Consider the following 13,529-nt stretch of genomic DNA (forward strand, 5'->3'; position numbering starts at 1 on the left):
ATATTTTACCACATATTTATTTTTGTATTAAGTTACTAGACTTAACTGAAATACTCTTTACTGAAGGGAACAGTATTTTTCTAAATTAAATTTTTTCCCTATTGGTTAACTTTTTTGTATTTTGGAAGTTGGATTTATTATAATAGTTGATGTGGTTAAAACATTACAATTTATCCTTAATAGTGTTGGTGTAGTGGTTTGAGTGAAAATGTCCCTCATATCTGAACATCTCTTTCCCAGTTGCTGGTATGACACTTTGGGGAGGCTTAGGAGGTATGGCCTTACTGGAGGAAGAAGTCACTGGGAGCAGACTGAGAGTTTACACCTTATCATTACTACCAACTTGCTCTGTAAGCTTCACGTTTGTGGTTAAGAATGCAAGCTCTCAGTTTCCTACCTCAGCTGCCTTGCCTCCCTGCCATAATGCATTCTTACCCTCTGGAACTTGTAAGCCTAAATAAATTCTTTCTTTTGAAAGTTGCCCTAGAGCTTGTGTGGCTCCTGTCTCTAGCTGCATATGTAGCAGAAGANAAAAAAAAAAGAAAAAGAAGCTGGAACACTGAAGTTGTCTTGGAGACCCCAAGATGATCAAGATGCCAGAGCCATGGGCTAAGAAAAGCTGCTAACAGGGAGTAGAACCAGCCCAGGAGAAAGAAGTTTGTTGCAGTCAACAAAGATGAAAAAGGAATTGGAGATCTGAAGCCTGCTTTCCCATCAGACATAGAGATGCAGAGTGTGGAGTTTGCCCAGCTGGTTTCCTGCCTTGCTTTGGGGATCACAGTTAAGTGACTGAATGAACCTCAGAAGAGACCTTGAACTTTGGACTTTTAATGTTGTTGAGACTGCTATAGACTATGGGACTTTTGAAGTGGACTAAATGTATTTTTTAAAAAAGATTTATTTATTTATTATATGTAAGTACACTGTAGCTGTCTTCAGACGTACCAGAAGAGGGCATCAGATCTCATTACGGATGGTTGTGAGCCACCATGTGGTTGTTGGGATTTGAACTCAGGGCCTTCAGAAGAGCAGTCAGTGCTCTTAACCTCTGAGCCATCTCTCCAGCCCTTATGAAGTCTTTTCTTTCTTTCTTTCTTTTTATTTATTTATTTATTTATTTATTGGTTTTTCGAGACAGGGTTTCTCTGTGTAGCTGTCCTGGAACTCACTTTGTAGACCAGACTGGCCTGGAACTCAGAAATCCGCTTGCCTCTGCCTCCCGAGTGCTGGGATTAAAGGCATGTGCCACCACACCCGGCGACTAAATGTATTTTTGCTTTGTGCTCTGTTTAGGTATGGCCCCCATAGACTCATATGTTTGAACAAGCCTGTGTGGGCCAGGGAGTGGAGTGTGATGGTTTGTATGTGCTTGGTCCAGGAAGTAGCACTAGTTAGTTGGAGGTGTTCCCTTGTTGGAGTAAGCCTGTCACTGTGGGTGTGGGCTTTAAGATCCGACTCCTAGCTGCCTGTCAGGCAGTATGGTGCTAGCAGCCTTCAGATGAAGATGCAGAACTCCCAGCTCCTCCTGCAGCATGCCTGCCTGGATGTCGCCATGTTCCTGTTTTGATGATGATGGCCTAAACCTCTGACCTGTAAGCCAGCCCCAATTAAATGTTATCTTTATAAGAGGAGTTGCCTTGGGGCTGGCAAGATGGCTCAGTGGTTAAGAGCACTGACTGCTCTTCCAGAGGTCCTGAGTTCAATTCCCAGCAACCACATGGTGGCTCACAATCATCTGTAATGGGATCTGATGCTCTCTTCTGGGGTGTCTGAAGATAGCTACAGTGTACTCATACATAAAATAAATAAATCTTTTTTTTTTTTAAAAAAGAAGAGTTGCCTTGGTCATGTCTCTTCACAGGAGTAAAACCCTAACGAAGGCACCAGTATATAGAGACAACTAAAGCTTGTGCTACTAAATGAGTTGCATTTGTATTTAACATGACAACTCAGACAGTTTTGAGCTCATTAAAGTTCTTTTTTTTTTTTTTTTTTTTTTTTTTTTAGTTTTTTTTTTTTTTTTTTTTTCTTTTTTTTTTTTTTTTTTTTTTTTTTTTGATGTCAGTGATTTTTAAATGACTTAAACTGTAGACAGTGTGAGTCACTAAGTGTGGTGGTTTGAGTAGGTGTGTTCCTCATAGACTCATGGTTGAGTGCTTGGACCATGGCAAGTAGCACTATTAGGAGCCTTGTTGGAGAAAGTTGTGTCACTGTGTGGACAGACTTTGAAGTTTACTGTGATCAAGCTTGCTCATTGTGGAGCATCGTCCCCTTCTGCTGCCTGTAGAAGATCAAGATGTAGAACTCTCGGCTCCTTATTTAACACCATGCCTGCCTAGATTCTGCCATGTTTTCTGCCATGATGATAATGGACTAAACCTATGAAATTATTAGCCCGCCCCAATCAAAATGTTTTCCTTTATAAGAGATGCCATGCTTAGGGTGTCTCTTCACATCAATAAGACACTAAGAGAACTCTTAAGTTTTACATTAGAATTTTAGTTTAAAGACTAGCATTTGAATGCGTTTTTAGTAGAATATCAGGTCGTTTGAATAAGATTTCCTCCATAGTCTCCGTGGTGCTATTGGGGCAGGCTGGAAGGTGCGGCTTTCCTGGAAGACCTTTATCACTGGCAACAGGCCTTACCATATTCCCAGTTGGCTCTCTGTTTCATGTTTGTGATTCAAAATGTGAGCTCTCAGCTTGCTGCTCCAGCTATGCCTGCTGCCATGATTTCTGGGCTCTCACGTGACTCTAAACTTCTAGAACCATAAAGCCAAATAAACTCTTTCTTAAGTTGCTTTGGTCATGGTGTTTCATCAAAGCAACAGAAAAGTAAGTAACATACTTTGTGTAGCCTTGGCTATCATGGAACTCACTCTGTAGACCAGGCTGGCCTGGAACTCAGAGATCCCAAGTGCTGAGATTAAAGGCATGGGCCATCATGCCCAGCCAGCTTGCCTTTTTTTAAGGGGGAAAAAAACACCCATCCCAGGACTACTTTCCTAGAGGTGGCACTGCCCACAGTGGGCTAACGCCTCCTATATCAATCATTCATCAAGAAAGTACCCCACAGATTTGATAGAGGCCTTTTCTCAGTTGAGGTCCCCGCCTTTTAGATTACCCCCCCCCCCAATTAACCAACACAGTATCTGAGGATCAAGGCCATGTTGTGTTATTTTCTTATGTTTTTGTGGGGGTGGAAAGCAGGAGCCAGGGTGTATGTTTGAGTAGGCTGAAGTCATCTGATCCTGATTCTCTTTAGAGGAAGCATTAATTCTCTTAGCTTTACTGAGGAATCCTCTAATAAAATGCAACTTGTTTGCTGTTCCTGCCATAGTGTTTCTAATACCCAAGGATGGCCATGAATGTACTCTGTAGCAGTTCTAGTTTGCTTTCTGTTGCTTGTAATAATCACAATGGTCAAAAGGCAAAACAAAATACCACAAACTTGGGGGAGAAGAGGGTTTATTTCATCTTACAGCTTGGTCTCTCATGAAGGGAAGTCAAGGCAGGAAATGAAGGAATACTGTTTACTGGTTTGCTCCTCATGGCTTGTTAGGTTATTTTCTCATATAGTTGAGGTTCATGTGCCAGCCAGGCTTGGTACTACCCACAGAGGGAGACATTTTCTCAATTTAAATTCCTCTCTTTTCCCTGTTGACCCTCCCTAGCTTGTGTCAGGTTGACAAAAACCGACAAGGGCAGTAGCAGATTATGATATTGAATTGGTCCTTCTGCTTATGCCCGTTCAACCCTTCAGTTAGACTTATACCCAGCTATAATACATTTTTCCCCTCTTCATGATAAAATCTTAACTGAGGATAAAGAAAAACAGGTTTAATATCTTATTTTCCAATGCTCCTTGAATATTGTTTTAATTATCTTTGTATAGTATGTATATGTAGGGACTAAAGCTTTTTCATCTGTATAGTGTTGTGCCTAACTATCCCTAAATAAATATCTCCATATAGTGATTCTAACTTTCAGATCCTAACTTTCAGGCCTTAAGCTGAGGCTAACAGCATTATTATTATTATTATTATTATTATTATTATTATTATTTGTAAGTCATAGAGCATTGTGTCTGTAGCTCATAGGAAGCTGAATCCATCTAATATAATATTCTCTTCTTAAAAATTGCAAGATGTTCCTTATGAGCTGGGTTCTCATTTTTGAAATCTAAATCCAGAACCATTTTATTTCTTAGATTGACATAAACTGAGAACTTTAAATGGTGATTTCTTTACAAAGTATTTTACTTTGTGTGTGTATGGTGGCGGTGGAGAGACTTAAATTAATAATCTTTTCAGAAATATTTGTTTAGTCATTAATTTTAACATTTTTATGTCAAAGAGGCATGGTGTGCAATTTTATGTTTTGTCCTTCAAAGTAGCTTATAATTTGTATTAGAAAAAATGAATATTAAAAAGATATTCTGTTTCCAGGTAATAGAAGTAGAAGTATAATAATAAGAATCATAAAATTTAAAACTTCAGGAGTACTTTTTTGAGAATAGAATTGAGGTAGGGATTGAAGTTAGAGGAACAGACCAATGCTGAACACTTAACACTGTCTGTCTGTCTGTCTGTCTCTCTCTCTCTCTCTCTCTCCCTCCCTCCCTCCCTCCCTCCCTATCTGTCTATCTTTTTATCAACAGTAATATATATATTACAAGAGGATTTACTAGATTTGCCCACACGAGTTTAATTGGGTTGTTCAACAGCAGCCATATGCATGCTGGAGAAATGGAAAACCTGGTAGTTAATCCCTCTATGTTCCAGTGTCAGTGAAAGATTCTAGCTGCCTCAGGGTATAAGCACCTACCTGTAGATAACTGAGGAGCACAGGCAAAGCAAAAGCATTTCCCCCAGACTTCTTTCTATTTGGGCTACTCCAGAGAAGTGCTGCTCACCATGGAGGGGATTTCTCCTCAGTTAATCCTTTTTAGGATTACTCTCACATATTTTCCCAGAGCCTTACCTCTTAGTTGATTTCAGATGCAATCAAATTGATAACCAAATTGGTAACCAAGGTTACCAATAACACCACCTTTTCATAATTTATGTGTCAGACACATGTTTATTATGTATGTTAAGTCACAATCCTATAGTAACCATTTCAGAGATGGAATTGAGGTATTAGATTAGCTTACTTCTGCTCATGGATGCAAATACAGTCTTTTTCTGACTGTTAACATCCATGTAAAGGCTCTTTTGAGAATAATGAGTGTATATTAATACTTAGTTGAATACAGTGAAGCCAGTCTATCTAGAGAATTCTTCATTGCAAAGCTTTGCTTAAAAATCAAATTAATTAATTAAATATTAAATTAATTAATTCAGAGCTGAGACTGAAGGAATGACCATCCAGAGACTGCCCCACCCGGGATCCATCCCATAAACAGCCACCAAACCCAGACATGAGATTTTGCTAACACGACCCTGATATAGCTGTCTCCTGTGAGGCTATGCCAGTGCCTGGCAAATACAAAAGTAGATGCTCACAGTCATCTATTGGATGGAACACAGGGTCCCCAGTAGAGGAGCTAGAGAAAGTACCCAAGGAGCTGAAGGGGCTTGTAGCCCAATAGGAAGAACAACAATATGAACTCACCAGTACCCCCAGAGCTCATGACTCTAGCTGCATATGTAGCAGAGGATGGCCTAGTTGGCCATCAATGGGAGGAAAGGCCCTTGGTCTTGGGAAGATTATATGCCCCGGTATAGGGGAATGCCAGGGCCAGGAAGTGGGAGTGGGTAGGTTGGGGAGCTGGGGAAGGGGGGAGGATATAGGGGACTTTTGGAGAGGGAACTAGGAAAGGGGATAGAATTTGAAATGTAAATGAAGAAAATATCTAATAAAAAATGCATTAAAAACCAGTATCAGGCTGGGTGTGGTGATGCAGTAGAAGGCTGAGGCAGGCCTTTGAGTTCCAGGCCAGCCCAGGCTATATAGTGAGACACTGTCTCAAACAAAGCAAAAGCAAAATTCTATCACTCAAACTACCAAGAACCAATGTCAGATTTGTCATATAATGAAGCAGTTTAGGTCTGTGTTTAGTGAGAAATGTCTCATTCTTGATGGCATCTCTGTTTGCAGTCCCCTAAACAAGTGGTTGGGTGTGAAAGCTTCCACTATGCTGAATTCTGCACCTCACTAAATCGTGTTTAGTAGTAAATCTCATATCTGGTCCAAAAGGAAAAAGTCCTGTACATAAATAAATAAATAAATAGATAAATAGATAAATGTCTATTTATCAAATAAATTTCTTATGTGTTGTGTGTGTTATATATGCATAATACATATATTGAGTCAGTGTCTAACTCTGCAGCTTGATACTAGTTTTTAATTAATTTTTAAGCAAATATTTGCAATCAAGAATTCTCTAGATAGACTGGCTTCACAACTGAGTATTAGTATACTCATATTAAAAGAGCCTCCAGAGGCAGAAGCAGGTGGATTTCTGAGTTCGAGGCTAGCCTGGTTTACAGAGTGAGTTCCAGGACAGCCAAGGCTATAAAGAGAAACCCTGTTTCGAAAACCAAAAAAAAAAAAAAAAAAAGCCTCCACATGCATGTTAGTAACAGAAACAGACTGAATACATGTACATATTGAATACTGAATACATATATATAATACACATATATTATAGAAGGAATGTATCTGATAAAGCTATGAATCATAAATATTTAAATAAATATTTTTCTAATACTTTTTTTTATCTACTTTATATCCTGATTGCAGCGCCCTCCTTCCTTTCCTCCCAGCCCTGCCCTTACAAATCCCTCTTCCCACTACCCCCTCCACTTCTGCTCAGAGAAGGGGAAGCCCCCCTGGGTACCACCCCACCTTGGGACATCCAGTCCCATTAGGACTAAGCACATCCTCTCTCACTGAGGCCCAACCAGGCAGTCCATGTAGGGGAAAGGGGATCCAATGGCAGGCAACACAGTCAGAGACAACAACCCTCCCCCCCCCCGACACACACACACACACACACACACACACACGAGATATTAGGGAACCCATATGAAGACCAAGCTACATGTCCTGCTACAGATGTGTAGAGGACTAGGTCCCACCTGTGCGTGCTCTTTGGTCGGCATTCAGTCTTTGTGAGCTCCCAGGGGTCCAGGTTAGTTTACCCTGCATCTTGTGATATCCTTGATCCCCTCTGGCTCAGTCTTAAGCCCCTTTTTATTAGTGCATTTTTCATGACTAGTTTTAAGATTCAGAACTAGGGATGAAGTGGAGAAAAAAAAAGATCAGGGATGTTAGGACAATTAATAGGTTAAATGGTTGATTAGGCTTTAGTTTGGACTTTAGTTGAATTTCTTTAAATACAACCATTGGGAAATAACTGTTATGCTTCTATTCTCTAGTGAAGTTTAGCTTTCTGGACAGCCAGTCAGATTTCGTCCATTTGAAAGCTGGTTTGTTATTTTCTCATAAAGAGTATTTAGCTGTTTAACTTGAAACTGGTAGTTTTGATGCCTTCATTAGAATCTATTCCCATTGGCTATGTTCAAATGTTGCCATAATCTTTCTATATACTAGAATTTCTTTCTTTAAAACAAAGTTCTGTTGTGTGTGTATGCACATGTGTGCAAATGACTTTTGTTTTTGGTGCCAAATAATATTCTGTTTTCTAGATGTTTCATTGTTTATCTCTTTATTACTAAAAAAAAAAAATCTTGATTTTTTTTTTTTTTTTTGAAAGTTGAGATTTTTGTCTTGGACACTAGTTTTTTACTTGCATGTATGATTACTGTATCTGTATGATTAAAGTATTTTTCTCAAGAAACCACAAAACTGACTTCCCAAGTGACTGCACTCTTACGCATTTACAGAAGCAATGAGTGATAGTTTCTATCAGTTCTATTACTCCACGTATTTTTTAGCATTTTATTTTGTCAGTGTTTTTTGTTTTGTTTTGTTTTGTTTTGTTTTTCTCAAGACAGGGTTTCTCTGTATAGCCCTGGCTGTCCTGGAACTCACTCCATAGACCAGGCTGACCTCGAACTCAGAAATTCACCTGCCTCTGACTCCCAAGTGCTGGGATTAAAGGTGTGTGCCACCAGGCCTGGCTCTTTGTCAGTGTTCTTACTTTGAACAACCTAATAGGTGTTGAACTATATCTTACATTTTCATTTACGTTTCCTTAATGACATATAAAATAGTCTTATATACTTATTTGGCACTTGTATGTCTTATGTAGTAGTGTATCAAAAGTATTAGGCACTTTACCCGATGTTAAAGAGTCCATATATATATTTTTAGATAATAGTACATCAGTCCTTTATCAGGTAGGGAGAGGTGTGTGCGCGCATATGTGCATGTTTGTATGTTTGTGTATGTGTTCTGTCTTTTCATCCTATAGACATTGCCTTGCACAGAACTGAAGTGTTTGATTTTAATAAAGTCTAGCTTATCAGTGGTTCCATTTCATGAGTTCTACCTTGTCTTAGTCAGGGTTTCTATTCCTGCACAAACATAATGACCAAGAAGCAAGTTGGGGAGGAAAGGGTTTATTCAGCTTACATTTTCATACTGCTGTTAATCACCAAAGGATGCAGGACTGGAACTCAAGCAGGTCAGAAAGCAGGAGCTGATGCAGAGGCCATGGAGGGATGTTCTTTACTGGCTTGCTCAGCCTGCTCTCTTATAGAACCAAGACTACCAGCCCANAGATGGCACCACCCACAAGGGGCCCTCCCCCCTTGATCACTAATTGAGAAAAATGCCTTACAGCTGGATCTCATGGAGGCATTTCCCCAACTGAGGCTCCTTTCTCTGTGATAACTCCAGCTGTGTCAAGTTGACACAAAGCTATCCAGTACATACCTTTAGTGTTCTTAGTCATTGCTATGTCAGGGACATCTAGGTTTACTTTATGTTATCTCCCATTTTTGCATTTTCAAATCGGACTGTGATCTTTGTGTGTGTGTGTGTGTGTGTGTGTGTGTGTGTGTGTGTGTGTGAAAGGTGTGAAATGTGGAGATTCATTTTTTTACTGGATTATGAATAGTCAGGTGTAACACATGTAGTTGTTTCAGTACCACTTGTGGGAATAACTTTTACTCTGGAATATACCTTTATTTCTGTGTAAGATTGGCTAACTCTTGGTTTTTCTAGGTTGTCTGTTCTGTTAATCTGTTTCACATGTATATAAGCATATGTACACATAGACATATGAATATAAGGTGTATACAACATACATTGTTGTATTATTTTGAGCAAAATATTATGTTAGATCAATTAGAAATAAGAAAGAAATGAGGATAAGAAAGCTAAAAGTTGGGGCTGGTAAGATGGCTTAGCGGTTAAGAGCACTGGCTGCTCTTCCAGAAGTTCTGAGTTCAATTCCCAGCAACCACATGGTGACTCACAACCATCTACAAGGGGATCTGATGCCATCTTCTGACCTGTGGGTGTTGTACGTGTGTTCAGATATTTTGTCCTATTTTGACCACCCCCGACCTCTGCCATGCTATGTAGAATTTTTGAGTTTGATGTAATCTTGTAGTCCTGTTTATTTCCCATCCCTAGTTGGATGTCCGTGCTTTTAAACCCTAAACTGAGAACCCAGTAATTGCTGAGATATATTTCACTTACCAGTTTTCTTTGTTTCTTCTTTGTGATTTTACAGTTTCAGGTCTTATACTTAAATCTCTAATTCATTTTGAATTGAATTTTGTAATACCAATTTTGCATTTGTGCATTCAGTTTCTTTAACACTATTTATTGAAGGAGCTATTCTTCCCGTTGTTCTTTGCTGAAAACCAGTTGGCCATAAATTTATTTCATAATCATATTTCTGAGCATTCTCTTCTGTGTACCTGCTTCTCAATAGTTCTGTAATGTAATCTTTAATCAGTTTAATGCCTTACTTTATGTTGCTTTGATACTTAGAATCATTTTTTTCTTTTTAGATTGTGTGTGTGTGTGTGTGTGTGTGTGGTGTTGTAATTTTAAGATCTGATTGTTACTCTTAGTTTGACTAGACTCAGACTTAGAAGTAGAATCTGTCAGTGAGGACAGCTTTCTTCTTGGCAATCTGCTGGCGCTTTTCTTTGACTTCCTTCATTCTCTTGGCCAAAAGTTTAGCATATTCTGCAGCCTCTTTGTTTTTCTTAGTGCATTGTTTCTTCAGAGCAATGTGTTGGCGTTTATGTTGCAGGACACGCAGGGTAACAAGATGCTGAATCATGGGTGTTTTGGTTTGGGCTTCTTACCTAAATCTTTGTTTTAGGTCTTTCTGACAGTATATTGGTGACCACTTTTTTTAGAGATTGACAAGTTTTCACTGTCCTGTTAGCTCTTTTTAATCCCTGACAAGGAACAGTAGCATCGGGAATATCCTTATCTCCTTTTTTGGGTCCAACAATATTCAAGTTTTGAACACTTAGATTGGAATCCACAATTCATCTGCAAACAGATTTGTGATTCCTTTCTCCAGTTCTCCTTAATCTATCACAAGAACACCTCTTAACTCAACAGGAGGAACACTTTGTTGTCAGTCAAGATTCCTTAATTCATGGGAAAACCACTGATTCAGACCAACACAACCCTTCCACTCTTCATCCAGAGCATCAGCAGCCACTTCTGTGGCCATGTGCTTCTCATAGAACGGATGGAGCTTGTACATCGTCCACTTGAGTGACTTTTTGACAGCTCATGGCCGAACACCTGGGAGGCACCAGAAAAAAGAACTTATTTCCATTAAAAAAAAAAGACATATAAAGACTTTTAGTCATTCCTGAAATAATGTTTTACTTTACAGTAGAGAAAAATATGTTATCCTACTGAGTTCAATGTTTTATCTGTATTGTTAAGTCTATTTAGTTCATAATATAGTTCAGATCTTATTGTTTCCTTAGATTTTTGCTGATCTAGTTGTTCTATGACCGCAATGTCTAATTATAGTTATAGAACTGTTTATTTTTCCACTGTTATCATTGTTTCCTTTACATTCCTTGACTTTATGTTATTTAGTATCTAAGTGTTACATCTTTATGAATTGATGTGTGTTTATAAGTGTCATATCTTTGTGAGTTGATAACTTTTATCAGCATAGAAAGTTCTTTTCTGACTGCCTTGATAGTTTTTTCTATTTTGTGTGATAATAGCATAACTGTTCTACCTCTTTTTGCATGAAGTGTCTGTACTCTTAAGTCTAAAGTGACTACTTTATAGATTCCATACAACTATACAATGCTTTTTATTCATTTGACTCTAGAGAAATTTACATGTAACTGTTAGTGAAGAACTTACACTGTTCTGCTATTTGTTCTCTGAATAGCTTATAACTTTAAGGATCTTAATTTTTTTTTGAGATATTATAAACAGAACCCAGCCTGCATGTGTAAATGTTATTTACTCAAAACATGCCTGTTATTGTATATTAAGTGGTAAAAAGTACATTAACTATTACATTTACATTATACATTTTAACCTTGTATGTTTTTGCCAAAAATGAACTGTATGCTTGGTAGTATTTACAGTTGTGAGCTGCCTGAAATAGGTGCAGGGAACCTAGTTTAGTTCCTTCCCAAGAACAGTATGTACTCTTAACTACTACTAAGCTGTCGTTCTAGTCCCAGATTTCTTTCATCACTCATTATTATCTGTAACAAAGATTAGTACTTTTACTTTTTATTTCACTGTGAAGTGGTGTTACATAAGCTAACTAATCTTTTTTGTTTCTTAAAGTGACTGCCTTTGATTGCTAAAATGTTTTTCTGTTAAATGTATCAGTTACAGTATTAGATATGTTTCATTTAAAGGTGATGGGATATAGGTGGTAAATTATTAAACATTTATTTTAAGAACCTTTGATAGTGTGGATCTTGTTTGGGCATGTTGCACGTTTCCTGTGGCTGTGATAAAATACCTGGACAAAAGCAACGTCAGAAGGGCGCACTTTGCTTTGGTCTCTTGTAGCAGGGAAAGGCTGGTGTCAGATGCCTGAGATGGCTGGCCGCATACTCAGTCAGGAACCAGAGAGAGTTGATTGCTTGCTCTCTCAGCTAGCTTCTTTTATGTAATCAAGGACCTTACCCCAAGGTATTGCTGTCCCCCCTCAGTCCCCATTCTTTAAAGATGGGTTTTCCCATTTATATTACCCAAATCAAAATAACCCCTCACATTCATATCCAGTGGCTAATCTAAAGCAGCTGGAAGTTTGTCTCCTGGGTAATTCAAGATTCTATCAAGCTGACTGTCTTAGCATCACATAGTGTGTGGAAATGAGGACAAAAGTATTTTTTCTGAGCCCTGATCTTTTCTGAAGAGAAATGGAGGACCGTTAGAGGCAGGGGAAACTGGGAGGAGTGGAGGGAAGGGAGCCTGTGGTTGGGATATGTTATATGAGAGGAGAATAAATAAAAGGAAAAAATTAAAAACTATTTTTTCTAATATGGAGTATTAATGTTTTTGATCATGAACCTAGCCTTTGAAAGCTGGCCATCTCTTTGGTCCCAATATGGAATCTTTTGTAGTGTATTTTTGAATGTCACTAACTAGTGGTACTTGCATTTTAGACATTGTATAAAACAATCTAGTTTGACAGATTTTTCTTCTATTTCTTTTAGGTGAATCTGGACTGGGAAAGTCGACATTAATCAACTCATTATTCCTCACAGATTTGTATTCTCCAGAGTATCCAGGACCTTCTCATAGAATCAAAAAGACTGTACAGGTATATATGTTATTGTTGTTAGCTAATAATAAACTGGAGTTATGTTGACATAGAACAAATTAGTTGTAGAACTTTTATTTGGTGTCTAGAAGTAGATTCATATTTGACCTTAAGTGGAAAGTAGTGAACATGACTTAACTAAATTAAAACCAAAAACATATATATAGCTGATCAGAGGAATTATCTTGACTGCCATAATTATCCCAACAATCCTCTAGAAATTGCATTGTGATCTAGTAATCACCCTGGAGTTGTGTTGTTCATTATGATACTCACTTTGCACATATGACTAAGCTTTAACCAGTAATATTAAATAAAATTTAGAATGCAATTTCTTAATTGCATCATACGTACCTCAAATGCTCCATTGCCACATGTGCTGTTTCTTATTTTGGGCAGTCACATAACATTTACATTATTGTAATGACTTAATACCATATGTTAGCTAACGACCAAGCTATGGATGGTCCAATTTATGACCCCTCAGTCTTAATAAGCATACAGCTGAGCTATTAATTCATATAGTTCCTAATTGTGTATTATTTGTGGTAGGACTGGATTTCTGCATTTTTAACAGGATCCCAAGTGGTGGAGCAAGGTCTAAACTCTAGACCAGTGTTTTTCAACCTTCTGATCCTATAATGCAGTTCTTCATGTTGTGGTGATCCCCAGTCATAATATTATTTTGTTGCTAATAAATTAATTTTGCTACTGCTATGAATTGTAATGTAAATATTTGGTATGTAGGATATCTGATATGTGACTCCCAAAGGGTTACAGCCCTTAGGATGAGAGTGGCTACTCTAGACTGTAGGTCTGTACTTT

The 13,529-nt window shown here is 38.2% G+C and overlaps 1 protein-coding gene and 1 pseudogene across 4 annotated transcripts in view; one reads left to right on the plus strand and one right to left on the minus strand.

Moving 5' to 3' along the window:
* The window catches only part of Septin7 (septin 7), a 62,757-nt gene that overhangs the window by 21,448 nt on the left and 27,780 nt on the right, over positions 1-13,529 (plus strand). For all 4 annotated transcript variants that reach the window (XM_021206178.2, XM_021206179.1, XM_029542785.1 and 1 more), the window contains one exon: positions 12,598-12,704. In XM_021206178.2, coding sequence (XP_021061837.1) covers positions 12,598-12,704 — 107 coding nt within the window. The remainder of the gene's footprint in view (positions 1-12,597; positions 12,705-13,529) is intronic.
* LOC110327532 lies at positions 9,742-10,683 on the minus strand (annotated as a pseudogene).

Source organism: Mus pahari, chromosome 10, assembly GCF_900095145.1.
Source record: "Mus pahari chromosome 10, PAHARI_EIJ_v1.1, whole genome shotgun sequence".
In the NCBI taxonomy this organism is placed as follows: domain Eukaryota; kingdom Metazoa; phylum Chordata; class Mammalia; order Rodentia; family Muridae; genus Mus; species Mus pahari.